Source organism: Tigriopus californicus, chromosome 3, assembly GCF_007210705.1.
Source record: "Tigriopus californicus strain San Diego chromosome 3, Tcal_SD_v2.1, whole genome shotgun sequence".
Classification (NCBI taxonomy): domain Eukaryota; kingdom Metazoa; phylum Arthropoda; class Copepoda; order Harpacticoida; family Harpacticidae; genus Tigriopus; species Tigriopus californicus.
In genome coordinates this window covers 3,737,900-3,754,735 of record NC_081442.1, presented here as the reverse complement: position 1 = coordinate 3,754,735, position 16,836 = coordinate 3,737,900, and the positions used below count along the sequence as shown (strand labels likewise).

General features: G+C 40.9%; 1 protein-coding gene and 2 non-coding genes across 5 annotated transcripts in view; all 3 read right to left on the bottom strand.

Moving 5' to 3' along the window:
* Positions 1-3,092: 3,092 nt before the first annotated feature.
* The window catches only part of LOC131878571 (neurobeachin-like), a 66,127-nt gene continuing 52,383 nt past the window's right edge, over positions 3,093-16,836 (bottom strand). For all 3 annotated transcript variants that reach the window (XM_059224587.1, XM_059224588.1, XM_059224589.1), the window contains 10 exons: positions 14,857-14,974; positions 9,770-10,362; positions 8,630-8,855; positions 5,892-6,076; positions 5,427-5,799; positions 4,685-4,919; positions 4,288-4,571; positions 4,023-4,219; positions 3,721-3,872; positions 3,093-3,651 (listed from right to left, as the gene is read on the bottom strand). In XM_059224587.1, the coding sequence (XP_059080570.1) occupies positions 3,561-3,651; positions 3,721-3,872; positions 4,023-4,219; positions 4,288-4,571; positions 4,685-4,919; positions 5,427-5,799; positions 5,892-6,076; positions 8,630-8,855; positions 9,770-10,362; positions 14,857-14,974 (2,454 nt within the window). In that variant the 3' untranslated portion in view covers positions 3,093-3,560. The remainder of the gene's footprint in view (positions 3,652-3,720; positions 3,873-4,022; positions 4,220-4,287; positions 4,572-4,684; positions 4,920-5,426; positions 5,800-5,891; positions 6,077-8,629; positions 8,856-9,769; positions 10,363-14,856; positions 14,975-16,836) is intronic.
* Positions 13,354-13,460, bottom strand: LOC131878668 (U6 spliceosomal RNA). The gene has a single exon (XR_009373055.1). It is a non-coding gene; the product is annotated as a U6 spliceosomal RNA (small nuclear RNA).
* Positions 13,890-13,996, bottom strand: LOC131878667 (U6 spliceosomal RNA). Its single transcript, XR_009373054.1, has one exon. It is a non-coding gene; the product is annotated as a U6 spliceosomal RNA (small nuclear RNA).

The window sequence follows — 16,836 nt, the reverse complement described above, 5'->3', positions numbered from 1 at the left end:
ACTCTGTACAAGTCGATTGTCCAGCCACATCTTGAATATGCCTCACCCATTTGGGCTCCAATGAGTTCAGCAGGTTTGCAAAAGGTCGAACAAGTCCAAAGATGTTTTACTAGGAACATCACAGGATTGAGAGAGCTCTCATATTGGGAGAGGCTAAAAAAGTTGAGACTGTACAGTGTTCAGAGAAGGTACGAAAGGTGTCTGATACTGTACGTGTTCAAAAGCATCCATGAGCTTTGTTCCAACCCAGGGTTTAGGGTCAATTCTAGTGACCGTAGAGGCTTAATGTGCGTTTTGAGAGCACCTTCAAGCCTTCGAGAATCCAGGCTAGTTCGAAATGAAGTCCACCTCTCTTCTTTCTCGGGCTCCTTCATTGTTTAATTTGCTTCCCTCTGATATTCGTAGGGAATACGTAGGCCTTGTTGATCCGGTAGCATCTTTCAAGTCCGACTTGGATAATTTTTTCACCAAAATTCCTGATTAATGCGACATTCGAGGGCTTACCAGATCCACCAACTCTAAATCGTTCTTGTTAGTTCCACGATATATGAATTTAAAGTTCATTAAAATAACGAAGTTTGTCGCCTTCAAGTACTCGGAGTTCCATTCTCAATAGCATTAAAGAAGCCTGCAAAATAAAAGACAAAAAATGTAATCATTTGTGTTCTGGCTTTTTATTACCTTCACAATCGGAACTATATTCTGATCTTTGATGGTCGTGTGAGATCAAACCTTCCGACCCTTGTACACTCACCACAAAAATAAAAACTGACAAATGGCGCTGTTCATTTGGCTGGAACTCGCCCAACAAAATGCTTTTCTATGCTCCAATCATCTCTTTGATATCCAGAATATTAATTTTAAGGATCGCGGATTGTAAACCAATAATCTATTTGCTCGATGGGAATCTTATCGTTCATGTTTCCTTGAGGATTTTTTTCATGAATCTTGAGTTGGTTGATTAAAGCTCGAAGTTCGAAGCTCGATCCATGACGGCTCAAGTTCACAAGTACACAAAAAGAACTTTGATTCAATCAAATATATGCCTTGTGCATTTGAGTAACACTAAGCATTTTTCGTGACCATTATGAACCCCATATTGCCAAGACGGTCAATCAGCTTAACGCCAATGCAAAAGTCTCCCCTCATGAATGCAAAGCTCACTCATGGAAGTGATCATAAGGCAAAGCATGATTGTGATTGACAAGCCCTCTATTTTTGACCAATGGCAAGAATACGTCTAACGTGGAAGCCAGTACTACCAAATGGTGGAATATATTGATACACTAAAGAACTACTAGTTTCAGTCAGTGCTATAACACCTCAAATGTTAGTGGAAGAAGTGAAATAAAATAACGTGAAACAACAATTGATTGAATATATGCAGAGGTGGGAAAGAAAACCATTTGGTCATTTTCTTAAGGATTGTTTAAATGAACTTTGGGTTGATTTTGACCAATCGTCGCAAAAAACTGATCTCAGTCTTTACTGCAGTGTTCACATTTATGACAACTCAAATAAACCCGTTCAGGAATTAATCATTAAAGTTGTATGAAATCATTCTCGAGTTATCTTTGAGTTTGGAAGAAATATTCTTTCTAGGTGGCATCACAATCAGCTTTCGGATTTCAAGTTGAAGACTTTAGGAGTTAGATGGCGCTGCATGTATTTTTTTAAGAAAATGTCTGGAGTGCCATCTCATGATTTTAACTGTTCACGTGGACTGTATTCTAATCTCATATCTTTGAATCCTCAAAAATGAACTCCCCATATCCCACTGGCTGTTGGATATTTTTTGCTTTATTTGCCTCACCCAAAAACTGGGTAAGTTTGGTAATAAAAGTAATATAGCTTCACCTCCCTGACATCACCGCTTGAAATTAACAATGGTCACGAAACTTCAAACAAAAAAAAAACATTTGCTAATGTTTTCACATTTCAGCACCAATTGCAGTTTTTAATTTTCCTGCTATGTATATTTATGTATCACTATTGTTAACTTATATGATTTGACGACATACAAATAGTGTTTGGATGTAATTGGGATCCATAATTGAAAAGACTTTGTTCTTGTAAAATCTTACTGACAAAGCATAGCTTGTAAGTTTCTTAAGGTAACATACATTTTTGTAAAGACATATCATATTGCTTTGAATATAGACGAAATCAATCGTTGATTTAAATCAACAATTGATTTCGTCCATATTCAAAGCAATATGAATCCCAGAATAATTATAGCAAGCAAATTAAAGCTATTAGTGAAAGTCCCAATAACGTTAATATTAAGTTTACAAAATTTCAAAATCAAAAATAATGTATCAAGTAGTAGGATTTAATAATTTTGGTTTGTGGTTGCAACATATCACTTATTTTAGATATGCGACGCAATATTTAACAATTTGTTGCAAGTTTTTACTTTTCAGGGCATGGAATTGGTTGTGTGTTCATGTATGCAATTGAAACCTAAAAAATATACGGATACTAGGTGCCTAGCGTTCATTTTGTAGATAAGAGAAACATGGTTACTGGTTTTTTGTTAATAAACAATATGTTATCCCATATGGGTTATATTTTGCAACATGAACGTTGCTCATTGAATAGAAAGATGTTTTTATCGAAACTAGATTTCATTATAAGTCCGTTTTATGTTAAATTAACTTTATTTCAAGCACCGTTATATGCTCTACTAAATATACTTTCAACCCTTTCATGCTAATTAAGAAGGCAGCAAATCTGTCAATGTCCTACTTTTTCAAGGCAGGGTGACCCATCAATTTCATGATTCGGAGTGAGTTATTGCTTTAGGGATTATAATCAGCTCAGGGAGTAGGTCATCTCTTCGCTCGACCATACACACTAAACCTAGTTTTTTTTCTTCTTTTCAAAACCGTTTCTTTGTAACAATCGTAAGGGTTAATGTAAGAAACCTGGCGCTTACAAACATTTTTCAGCTCCTTTACTCATCTGTTTACCTCATTTCATGATGAGCTTAAGCAATTATGGTATCTTTAAGCTCAACTGCGTTGTATCTATGCTTCAGTGGGCTCGATTTTTTAAAACCTGTTTTTAACAGATACCACGAAAAATGCAAGTTCAAGATTAAATGTCATTTATTTTTTTGTGGTGAAAATCACGCTAGAAAAGAACAAAGGTGGGCATAATCACGCAATAGAATCACTAAGAAACTATAAACAAAGTATCAAATCAACATAAAATTTCATCATGGAACGGAATGCAAATGTTCACGATCATTTTCATTGCCATTCTTGCCAGGAGTGTCATTATTATCACATATCTCACTAATAACCAAGGAAATTGCACTTTTGACTTGCTATTCTTTTCAAGCACGTTTACAATTATTGGAATGTGTTGTCTTGTTTGTGTGTGGGAGAAAGTCTATAGAGAGAACAAGAGAAAGAATTTGAGAGAAAGAAGAGCTTCTCAGTGGGTGTGCAAGAGGAACACTGCTTTTTTACAAAATGAATCAACGATAGCCTAGGTGAGGGACAAAAGCAGACTGATGATGTTTTCCTCTGGCACGTTATTCGCCAAAGTACGTCTCAGTATCGTTGCTGGAACTCGTGATGCCATCGATTGAAGTCAATATGGAACACAACCACGGCTCCATTGGACAAACCACCCAACAAAAACCTGCAATCCAACCCATAGATGAAGCACACAGGTATGTGACTAAGATCTGATATCGTCGGTTCCACTTACTTTTGGTCATGGGTCAAAGCCAAGGATCGGACGCTACTATCACAAGCCGGGTAGGCATACAAAAGGGCCAGATTGAAGGTCCTCCAAACTTCGACAATGCCGCGATCACCCCCGGTGATCAGGTATTCGCCATCCCTCGACAGGAGGATGCACTGGAAACATGAAAAAGGGTCAACTTTCGTAACTAGTTTGTTCCACTAAAACACAATTTAGAAAAAAAAAATCCTTTCCAACTGAACTAATTTTTACAACACGAGGTAGGATCTCAAACGCGATGCAGAATGTGAATTGGTCGAACGTACCTGAATCTTATCGTTGTGCACCTCATGTCTGAGTCTGTAGCCATTGGCCGTATAGGAGACCACGTGGCCTCCGGGAAAGTGAGCTGCCACGAAGCCTTCTCGGGACAAAGCGATGTTGAGGGGCGCCGTTAGCCCTTCGGGAGAATCAAGTGACCTGAGGAGATCCCCGAACGTGGTGTGCACCAAAATTGGACCATCTGCAATGGATTCAAAACACACATTTGAGCTCACCCTAATGGTAAGAAGAAGGTAAGAGTGTCATTACCCGTGGATCCGCTGATGACCAAACCCAATTCAGCACTTATCACAACGGAGCTCACAGCTTGGTCATGGCCAGTGAGGACGGCTCTGGGCGTGGGATGGTCGCCTTCTCCCACGATGCTTTGTGAACGGGCGTTCCAATGCCACAACAGGACGGTGCAATCTTGGGACCCCGAGGCGATGTAGCAATCCGAGGTGATGTTGCACTCGGACCGAGCTAAACACGTGACCACGCCATAATGGCCAAACACAATTTGGACAATCTTGGCCGATTCCGCAGAAAACACCCTTTGAATAAGACATATATGGTTCCATTGAACAATCAAGAGCTTCTTGGCGCAATTTATCAACATATTTAGGTGACCCTTTGATTTGTTTTGGCAATAAAGAATAGGTCATACCTGAAGGAGTTATCCCAGAAGCCACAAGCTAGAATGAAGCGGCTATCCACGGTGACCACAAAGCAACTATGCCTCATCACAACACGCTGACTGAAATTGTCGCCCAAATGCCTGCGGACTTGATGGCCCGTGGCATTCGTCACCACGGCCAAAATAGGATCCATGGCCAAGGGCAGCGACGCAGCTCCCGGCGAAGGGCTCTGAGACTCTGCATAGCTGGGAGCTTGGGACGGAGCTGAAGAAATGGAACACAGAAAGGCACAATAAGTCCAAGTATCCTGGACCTGAGATTTTGTAATGCAATGTTCATGAAAAGAGTACCCATTAGTGAGTGAACTTTTGTGCCTGACCAAACCCTATCGAGGTTATGATTGATGTGAGATTGTGCTAGTGACTTCACGGTTACAACACGGACAGCGAGACAATCCGTTCGAGATGTCCTGAGAGTGCAAATGTTGACTACATACACATTTTGGACCGAGGTGCGGATGAGTGAGTGAGATCTAGTCGATAGTTATGTTTGGAAATATACCTTGAATCCCAGTGCGAGTGAGTGACGTTAAGAGGAAGTAGAGACTTTTGGAGGGTGAGTAGAAGAAATCAAAGTCAAATCAAATGGATTCAACCCCCGAAAATACGTGTTAACCCGAACAAAAAGCCAAGGAAAAATTTGAACCGACAAAAATCAACCGAAAGGCGTGAAAACGGAAGGAAATAAACAAACATGAAAAAAAAAAGATACCTTGGGAGGTCGAACTCGTACTGGTTGGATGATGTTGCTGGGTCGATGGGGGTTTCATGGGAGCTGTTGAGGCACCACTTTGGAGCTGGCTATGGGAGCCTCCACCCCCTGGCCCACCCTGCTGTGACTGGGAGGATGTGGCCGAGGAGGCGGAGGACGAGGCAAGCTTCTTAGAACGAAGTTGTCCTTCAATACCTGCATACGAGGAGTTCCAACGGTTGATGGCGAAGTGATGGTTCGCCGTCAAGGTCACCACCGAGGGCAGGGGAAGCTGCGGGAATGTATTGGCCGTGATGTGACAGATGGGTGAGTTCGACAGGAACTTCATGATCATGCAAACGTCATCCGGCAATGGGGTGAACATCATGGGCGACTAAAAGGACGATAGAGATTCAAGTGAGGCGACCGGAAGTAGCAACACGCCTTCAAGAACACTAAAAGCTCGTATTTATGTGAATATTATACCAGGTGCATGGCCGAACTTCTCGGTGGATGGGGTTCCATGAGGAGTTGGGAGGGTGTCTGACCGAAATGTTTGATTTGATTCTCCACAGCTTCACGCATAACGGGATCGGCCATGGCCTTCAAATCCACACTACCCTCGTAGGTGAGATAGTAGAAAACATTGGTCGCTCGGATCGCCTCCGGACCTGAAGCAAAAAAGGTCGAGTATTTCAAAAGTGAGACTTTTTCAACGTTTTGATACTGGGTTTTTGGACAGATTGGTGGAGCTTAAAAAAGAACAATGTTGATTTTTTTAAAAGCGTTAGAATATATTTATATGTATCTGAGCATTAAAAAGGTGTGTGTTAGCCATGTCCCAAAAGACACATTGAACGAAAGCTGGACACGGTTGAATTGAAATATATAACATCCAACCGAAATCCAAAGCCTCTCAAGCAAAAGCTTAGAACCGTTCTATGGAAATGGACAACTTTTGGCATGAAGTACTTACAAGGAAATATTTCACGAAAATTATGTTGCATAGGCCTTCAAAATTTCATTATTTTGCTTGATTATTTTTCGGGTTTGGTAGCTATGTTCAGATGATCATCGTTGCGAATCCAAGAAAGAAAATATTTCTATAGTAAAGCTTTAGTCCTTTTCATTGAGCGGAGGCAGCGCCCTCAACTTCGTCTATGTGCAGACAAACAAATGTAGAAACAAGAGAACACGCTCTAAAATGTCAGACTTCATCAAGGTATTATTATATCGCTTGAACAATTTGTTGCTGAAGTATTGTGACACAATGAATAACCCAACAACTCTTCTGGAGGACTTTTCTAATCCTCTACGGGCAAAATTACGAACACATTTGACAGGAAGTTGCCAACTGTATGGTTTCTTTTTTTTGCAACCATCATTTTTAACAAAATAGCATTAGGAAAAGCACAGTTTCACAACTTTTTGGTGGCTAACTTTAAGAACATCACTTCCTTTACACTTGTATTTAGTTTTTTAGCACAATTTATGGAAAAAGACGAACACAAAGAGTCACTGGCATGCTGCGAGTGACTATGTGTAGCTACTTGTTTATTTCATTTTGGATGTTAAAAGGGTACATAAATTTACTCTTTTAGTATTTGAAAGGTTTCTCAGAAGAGTTAATGGTCTATTAATGGTGTTAGAATGTATCAGCATTGAGTTGTTCAGCGAAAAATACCTTGTTAAAATCAGGTATCTTAGAGCGTATTCTCGTGCTTTTATGTTTGTTTGTCCACAACGAAAGGAGGCAGAGGGGTTGAAAAAGTCTATTCAGAACGCAAGAATTTATTTTGAAGCCAAAAGAAATATTCCAACAAAGTTTAAAAAATCTTAATGTACCAATCAGATGACTTGATCAAAATTTGACCTATTTTTTCTCGCCTAAACCAGGATCAATTTCATAACTAAATCTTTTCAAAAATGGCTCTACTAACTAAACAGGGAAAAACTTCAAAATAATTCGCCCCACGATTGAACAATAAAAGTGAAGATGATAGTAAAGCCAGGTCTGTGAATTTCAACGGATTCGGATGCCTCACAAAAACGCAACCTCGACTTTCACAGTCCCGACTTTTCTACATTTTTTATGTTCGAGCCGTGCCGAGATCAAAATGAACAACACTTTTGTGGGAGAGATCGACCAACGTGTCAAAGGTCGATGGAGTGAGTGATCTCACAAGTCAATGACTGAGCCATCTCCAAAACACTTAAAACTTGAAATAAATAACAAAAAAGACAAGTGTGTGAAGAAGATCTAGGCTTCCTTGTGACTGGATGCTACGAATTGATCTCAGCTGTTCACTCAACATCGCATTCTCATGGGAAAGCGAACGAACACTTCGATTCAAATTACTCTGTCATCCAACACACTCAAAAGTTGGCGATGAAATTGTACAATTTCAGCTTTTCATCACGGATTAAGATTGAGGATTGATCAACAAGGAAAGGAATCCAGGGCGTGTCTGACTTGCAAGATGAGCTCTTGATCAAGTGGACAATCTCCTCATCTAACTCTCATCTGACATGCCAGAAAACGTCAGTCAGCAGGGAAATTAATTCTCTCGACTTTTAGTGCTTCGTTATCAATTGGCTGGCATATGCGTGCACAGACTCACTCATTTCCCTTTCCTTGACCTTCAATGTGGATCTCGGGAACATCTGTCAGTCTGGCCATGGCAATATAGTAATAACCATGATTAGTCCGAATCCGCCTCCGGTTTTTTGCTGACCAAATATCACTTTGACAAGTTGGGCGTTGATGATGGTGATGATAGCTTCTCTGGGAGAAAAACCAACCCTTGAACCAAAAAGGGATGGTCTCTTCTGCACGAGATCAACCTTTCGACATGGCAATTATCATGATTACACACACTTTTCTAACCACTGTTCTAAATCCAAAACCCAGGAAACAAATATCACAGTCTGCGCATGTCTTTGCGCAAGAAAACAGATTTCTTTTTAGGTATTATTTCAGTACCTTTAATCAAAGAATATTGTATAAGATGTTTTTAAGGGCCATTTTTCCAGAGTTCGAAGGTGCCCAGTACCTTCAAACATGTGCGTAAAGCAGTAGTTTGAACTTTGCACGCTACAAAGTGTGTTTTATACAGAGTTTCTGGGTCAAAGAAAGTGAGTGACTTCGCGTGGAGAGGCTTTTTTGGGGGATGGAGAGGGAGCAAAAACAATCCATTTAGAGTAGCATCTGGGTTATTTCTTACCTCGTTGTTTGTACCCAAAGATCAAGTCTATCCACTGATGAATTTGGCAGGACACAAACTCAGATTCCAAGGCTTGTCGGTTGATCCTCACGAATTCATGGGGTGTGGCTGCCCAAGGAGGCAACTCCACATCGTCCACGCCTTCTCCCTCCTCTAGCCGTCCCAATTTGTAGCCGTTCATATTGACGAACATTTCGGGCAAGCAGAAGAACTCCGGAATCAATTCCTACAGACAAAAGAAGAACCATCCAGCTTGAGTTCTAATGAAATACGTTTAACCTGTTTTGAGGATCTCATAAAATTGAACGAGTATTTTCACTTCCAAAAAACCTTGCATCTGCCTCTGTTGTCCCCTACTTCAATCTAATTATTACAGTAATTGTGATTTCAAATGTTACTAAGTTTGCAATCAAACGTCATCCTTTCAGCTTTTGAGGAATTGATTCCCGTAAGCACAATCTCTTCCAATGAAAGGCACAATTCAGAAAAAAATGAAGCATTCGTATATTTTTAGCTAGTACACTGGCTTTTCTTTGGTCAGCAAAATCGAAATCATCCAATGCCCATGTTAAAGAATAACCTTCAAGAAATAATAACATAAATACATTTTAATGAAAACTGAAAAGTCCTGAAAAATATTCACCGCGTCTTTCATCATGCTAGTAAAAGTATGTTGAAATGTAGAACGACTTGCCCGTCAGAGGGCGCTCCCTTAGTTTTAAACTGAACCATTAAATTCGGTTAGAAAATTCCCACCTAATGAGGCTGATTTGATCGACTTTACCACATTGCACTTTAAAAAAATCGTTTTAAGTCTTGCATGCAGTTAAAGTTCAGGATACCTCACAGAGCTAATCTCTTTCTTCGTTCCTACCGCGTCACACTTCAGTGTACCATTTATCAATCCAGCATGCTTAAAAATATAGCCGACAGTTGACCGATTTGACGAAGAATATAGGTACGCCCTCTAATTCAAAATTTATAGGAAGTAAAGGATAATGCTAAGGAATCAGTTAATTGACATCTACAATCCGCAATCAATGAAGTATTAGGTCAAATGATGAAATCATAAAATACGATGTTTATCCTGTAATCCGATCTCTCAATGAACAAAGAGCACAATACCATGAAATCACTTACTTTGACATCGGAAGTGTCCCGTTGGCAATTATCCCAAGCTCGTTTCACCGAGGAGAACAAACGATTGGGGTAGTCGAATTTTCCATTTTGCAAGGCCAGCACCATCGTGGTGAAAGGCTCCAATCTCAAGAGGTAGTTGAGGACGAAGGCTGAGGTGGAAAAATGCGTCCCGTAATGGAACGGGGGGATTTGGTCATTGTCCCATGTGTTGTAACGCTCTTCAAAGTACTCTCGCCGGGATTGGTTCAAGGCTCCCACAGGTTTACTCAGGTCTCGATAGTTGTTGGGCGAGCTGAGGTCAATCTCCGTATCTTCGTAGTTGGTCAACACCCAAGGAAAGATTGGATATTGGTTCAAGTCGTTGTAGGTCCGACCCGCAATCGTGTTCAGGAACATGAGGTACTCGAAGTTGGAAATCTCGCGACGTTGCCATTTTTGGGTCATGTTCGAGGCTTGGAAAAGTTGCCGGGCCGACATGAGACTGGCACGACGATTCTGAGGGATTCCGTACTTGATCCCCACTCCAACTCGGGGTAGGACCTTGACGACCTTTTTCACCGTGGCTTGATCTTGGAATGCGAACATGATTGAAGCTGTTGAGAGAGAGGGTACATATTGAGTTTGTTTCAAGTTGAAATTACAAGGTAAGAGCGAGCAGGGACTCTAAAGAGTCCCTGCCTCACTCCCGCTAGTGTCCTTGGACCGAGGGACTGGGATTATTCAGAATCTACGAGGGGTATGTCACCTAAACCGGTACCCAGTTCATATATTATGTGATAATTTAGATATTGAAAAATGGTCATGAGGCATTGAAAGATCTTTTTGAATGCCAACATTTTATCTTTTCAAAAAGAAACAAAAATCAGCTGATTTCCTGCAAATATATTCAGCCTACCCCTTACAAAATTACCTCGAAATATAAGGAAAGATCAACATACAACAATAAAATCTTTTACAAAATCTGGCAAAACTTCGACGGAATGCTTCAAATTTTTACAAGAGGCCTATGGAGAAGCAGCACTTTCACTTAATCGGGTTTTTTCATGGTATCGCAAATTTCATCAGTTTGGGTCTCAAAATGAGCTGGAATTGGCCATACAGGGGGTGTTAAGGCAGCTCTCAAAGAATGGCCTCTTGTTTGTATTTGAGAGTTGGGTTAAGAAATGTAAAAACTATATTTAAATTGGAGGTGAATGTGGCAAAAAATCATAAAAATAAAGTTTGCTCTATCTTGAACATATCAAGAGCTGTTCCTGGAGTACCGGTAAAAGTGACATAGCCCTCGTAATTATCTTGGCTTAATTGAGAATCCTTTAAAATCACCATCCATACATTCATGTAATAGTTTGCAGAGCACTTTTGGAAGACCGAGTCCGGTTTAAAAAACTTATCACAATGAAATGAAATTTATTCGCAACGTTTTGATTATAGACGTGATCAAAAGTAACACACGTGTTCTTCGACTAGATGGCCTTCTACGAATTTTTTTTTGCTTAGGAAAAACGTTAGTGGTGCCATCTATTGCGCTTGTGTCACAATAGGAGAAGATCATAGTCTATTTGTTTACTTGCTTCTATGGGGGCGGCATGATTGATAAGATAGTGATGATTGATCATTGGGTGTAGAAATAACAAAATCAATCAGACAAATAATTTCTACCCTCTACTTTTTTGGCACGAGATGAGCGGGAAATTTTCTCATTTCGTAATTTTTGAACTTGTCAAAGCCAAATAAAAAACAATACAGGTCATTACATGAACTATGATGACTAAAAGAGGGCGCATACGAGGTACGGGGTAAGCAAACAATAGGAGCTTCTTCTCACATTTGTCCCACGAGATGAATATGAGGAAATCAGGGTAAAGCAAGAAATCTTCAAGTTTTATCAACAAGGCTAGCATGCGATACCTTATACTGCCGATCTTTTTATAAAAACATGATTCAATTGTATGAGATCTCAGATACAAAAAAAATATATGATACCTTTGTGGTCTATTGAGGGTTAAATGAAATTAAAGAACCGAGCTCAGTGTGATCCCTCGTCTCCGAACTATTGACAGTTGTCCCGTTTGAGATTAGGGGAAGAGCCGCTCTTTACTGGCAGAGTTGTGGACCAGGAACAAGAAAATCTGAGGGTAGTGGTGCCATTATTCCCTGACATGGGAGTCAGCACTACTCGAACATACTACAAACCCTCTTATCCTCCACCAAAAGAGAGAGGGAGGAGAAGGAGGAAACAACCCCCGAATTCCCTTTGCTCAAGGAGGATCTGTTCGGAAAACACAAGACTACAGACAGATACATTATTCCGCTCTCGAGCTTCTAGCTCCTGGCTTGGGAGTAACTCTCTTGGAAAATGAACAACATCTCGGGTTCCGAATGACATTTCAAACCAGCAGGGTTCCTCGAGAACACTTGAACCCCTCAAAGCATTAGACAGGTGGCGATAACTCACCCTGGAAACCGGGAACCCTGGACCTAAAGCCGGAGCCATGATTTTTCCCTCCTCCGTCCACCCCCCTCCACCCCAAACGGAGAGGCATGGAAAGACAGGGATGAAGTGCATTACTCGGATTAAGTTTTTACCCCTGCCCTCGGTGAGCAGCGAGCAGAAAGAAAATGTGAGCAAATGGAAGTCATTCCAAAAAGATTATTTTGTCACTCGCCTCAGTGGTCACCCGAAATGAATGCGAAGAGTCGAGTGAGCACACTCTCTTGCAAAGGAATACATGTAAGTGCGACAGAGTTGAGGGGACCCAGAAATAGAAACATCTCCATCGACAATCCCAGCAAAAGTGATCAAGACGAGAACATTCTAGTCATTTAGATCGGACTGAATGACACCTTCATGAACTGGAAAGGCACGTGTAGTGGATAACCAATCTTAGGATGTTAAGTAGAGGAAGTATCTCAGATTTCAAGTGGTTGCAGACACAATAACAATGAATGTCAGTCAATCATGGTTCTACCCCTGAGGCAAAACCCCACCAGATAATGAGGATCTTGTTTCATGACTAGATTGGTTTCGGAAGGCAAAGGAGAAAAAAGACAAAAAAGTTTCTTGCATAAGGCAAATTATAAAACATTGAGAAGAGCACAAAAACATATTAATACTAACGAAAAACTGTGCTTCACCAAATTTCGACAAGCAGGATAAAAAAAAATACGGACATATTCCGATTATCTTGAACTCTACAGAGCAGCCACACGACTAATAGAAGAACTCTTGCTCATCCTCACTGGAGTCATTGTTCAACAATTAATTTCTTACCCTTGCTACCACAACTTATTTAACAATCTAGATGGCGGCACTTGCTACCACACACCACGCCCTTGGGCGACTTGCTACCTGCGCTGCTGACTCACCCAATATTGAGGACAGTGAGACACTTTCCTCCTTCCACCACTAATTCTACTGCCCCTGATGGTCAAGAGAATCACCAGGATTAGAACCCAGAACTTGGACGCGAGTCTTCTTGGTTCAATATCATACCTATGTACTTTTTGGCCATTCCTGCACAAACCGAGAATCCTGGCACAAATGGAATGGCCTCCAATCACCAGAGTGTGGCAAGGCGGAGGCTAAAAATGTGGAACGCTTCACGATTTTGCGTGTCATCCTTGCGCAGGGGCCATGCTAATCTTCTCTGTATCGTTCCAATTTTAGTATATGTACTGCCGAAGCAAGTACAAAAGGTGAACAAAATCATGGGCTATTATGGAACTTGGTTTGCTGCCAACGATGGTTTTTTGCATGGATGGACTGGCAAGATACAACTTGAATGAACATATCCATGGAAACTCATGACGTTGTCATTGCCAGTGGTTTTAGTTCTAGATGGCGGCACCTGCTACCACACACCACGCCCTTGGGCGACTTGCTACCTGCGCTGCTGACTCACCCAATATTGAGGACAGTGAGACACTTTCCTCCTTCCACCACTAATTCTACTGCCCCTGATGGTCAAGAGAATCACCAGGATTAGAACCCAGAACTTGGACGCGAGTCTTCTTGGTTCAATATCATACCTATGTACTTTTTGGCCATTCCTGCACAAACCGAGAATCCTGGCACAAATGGAATGGCCTCCAATCACCAGAGTGTGGCAAGGCGGAGGCTAAAAATGTGGAACGCTTCACGATTTTGCGTGTCATCCTTGCGCAGGGGCCATGCTAATCTTCTCTGTATCGTTCCAATTTTAGTATATGTACTGCCGAAGCAAGTACAAAAGGTGAACAAAATCATGGGCTATTATGGAACTTGGTTTGCTGCCAACGATGGTTTTTTGCATGGATGGACTGGCAAGATACAACTTGAATGAACATATCCATGGAAACTCATGACGTTGTCATTGCCAGTTGTTTTAGTTCTAGATGGCGGCACCTGCTACCACACACCACGCCCTTGGGCGACTTGCTACCTGCGCTGCTGACTCACCCAATATTAGGTCATGGGCGATTATTGAACTTGGTTGCTCACAACTACAGTTTTTCAATAGACGAAGTTTTGTGAGTGATTGATGAATAGGCTTCCACAAAATATGTTTGATTTTTGGGCTAAATATGTCATGTTTTTTTGTTGCTTAAAACAACACAAATTTGCCGAGTTTTATAGATATACACTTCTATATTGCCGACAACAATTCTAACTCCTTCAGTTGGTGTCGGCGGTCACTGAAGATGTGTTTGAACACGCTGAATGACCCTTCTACATACATCAATACTAGTCACAAGGCAGAACTAAAGCTTGGCAATATCCTCCGCGATCCATGTCATCATAATATTTTGATTTAGTTTGTTGATGAAATCAGGTATTCAATTCTAAACTACCGAGGAAAATCGGGACAAGCAAAGCGGAAACGGCCATCAAATCCCAAAATATTATAAAAACATTTTTTTTGTAGAAACATATTTGGTCTGATTTTAATGATAAGACATGCCGGACCAGACTTATCATTTTATTATTTACAATTAAATTCATGAATTTTCATTTTTTCCAAGTGCCCGGTTTTGGTTAGTGACGTCAACACAAACGGCAGTGGTCTACAATAGGCTCATTGAACATGTTCGTAGGTTTATGCACTTACTTCGCGAGGCGAGAAAGATCTCAATTGCTGTATTCTGAAGCAAGTATCGACGGGAGAAGATTGCCCGGATCTCGGAGAAGTACCATTTTCCATGAAGATGGTCAGAATATTGCAACACCTGAAAATAAACGCAAGATCAAATTGAAATCATATCGGCGACGGTTCATTGATTTTCCATGAAACAAATTGAAAGCGAAGAAGGCTACCAGCCCTGCTGTACGTAGAATGCGACAATTCATCACACAGACGAGATCCAGACATTGTGGAGCCTGATGCAAGACTCTCCGAAACTCTGAGATGAGCAAGTAAGACTCGGGCTGTGAGTAAGCTTACTGGACCGGTGTGCTGGCCACATTCCAAGAATCTCATCATAATTTGATTCATAGACTTTGCTCGGAACAAAATCGTGGAGGCAGAAACAACCACAAAGCTCTGTACTCATCGGTGGTGTGTGTTTTACTTCAAAATTTGATTCATTACCCTCGGGTTGAAGTACACAAGGCACACGATGCTCCCGCCTGCTGGAGCCAAGAGCGTCTTCCTTTGGATTTTCATTCATTGATTTTCTTGCTCTTCCTCTCTCCTCCTCCGGACCCTTTATCTACCAACAAAATGGACTTGAAAGGTGCGATGTCGGAGAATAGTTAAAGAGCTTTTTTCCTTCCTCCAAAACGGGCTTCCTTGAATCCGTACAAAACTCATCTGACAAGGCTATCAACTCGGATTTTTACCCCAGTCCATTGTCAATGAAGAACCCACAATGACAGTTCTCTGACACAAAAGGGTCGTCGGATGGTGGTCATCACGCTTGAAAATTGCTTTGCACAAGGACCATTCATCTCATTGTAAAACATGATCTCATCCTTTTGGGTGGCATGAGGTATTCAAACTACCTGTTGAGCTGGTTGTGTCTTTAGGGTCTACGTACGTACGCTTGTCTCTTCCCCTACCAGTTCAAAGAGCAAACGAGCGAGCGAGAGACACAGAAGGGTCACTAATACCAACTGATCTGGCTTTTGCATTCTAATGAGTTGGGACAATCCGGGCGGAGTGGGTTCTTCGCCTCCGATGCAATGAATCGTGGGTCGGTCCATCGATCGATGCGGGGTGGTCATTTCCCGCAGAGCTAGAAATTTTACAGGAATTTACCACGGTAATCCTGGTGGTCCCGGGTGGGCCGGGAGAAAACCAATACTAAAGGAAAGGCTCGTGATTTCGATGGTAGGGCTGGTCCTAACGAGGGTTAGTATACTCATATGGGGAGGCCAACTTGTTATGATTTGACGCATTAATAGGGGATTTAAAATTGAGTAAATGCGAGAGGGCGATGTTTGTTTGTAATCATTTGTTATTATCATTGGTATTATTTCAGTTGATTGTGAGCAAAGAAAGGTCTCCAAGAGAAGTTCAAACGTTTGCATAATAATATATTTAGGCTTATATATGTAAATAAAGTGAATAGCTTTTGCACTCGGTAGATTTAGCAAATGCATGGAGTGCTATCTAGCTTTTGCACTCGGTGGATTTAGCAAATGCATGGAGTGCTATCTAGCTTCTTACAAGTAAGATTAATATGTTTTACGTTGAAAATTAATTACCAATTGTGCCGTCTTGAATTGTTTTAAAATCAATTATGCTCTTATTGTTTACAACAATATCTTAGTATTGGAATAGTACAAAGGTTCTTTTTGTTTTGTCAATGAACTTTTTTGTTTCTCTTGTAAATATAGCGTATTGAAATATTTCTATTGTCCAGCAAAATTTAGGGAATCATCAATTTATCTTCATTGGGATTTTTGCGTATCAGTTCTTTCGAGGGCATCCCAACTATTTTTTCCGTTTTATTTGAAGTCCTCTTTCACCTTCAAAACACCGTCGTCAATACCCGTAACTGACTTTGATTTATCATTTTCAAGGGAGATCAATTTTCTTAAACACGCAATTTTCTTTAAAAAAATCGTTTCAGCCGAGCCCCCAAGA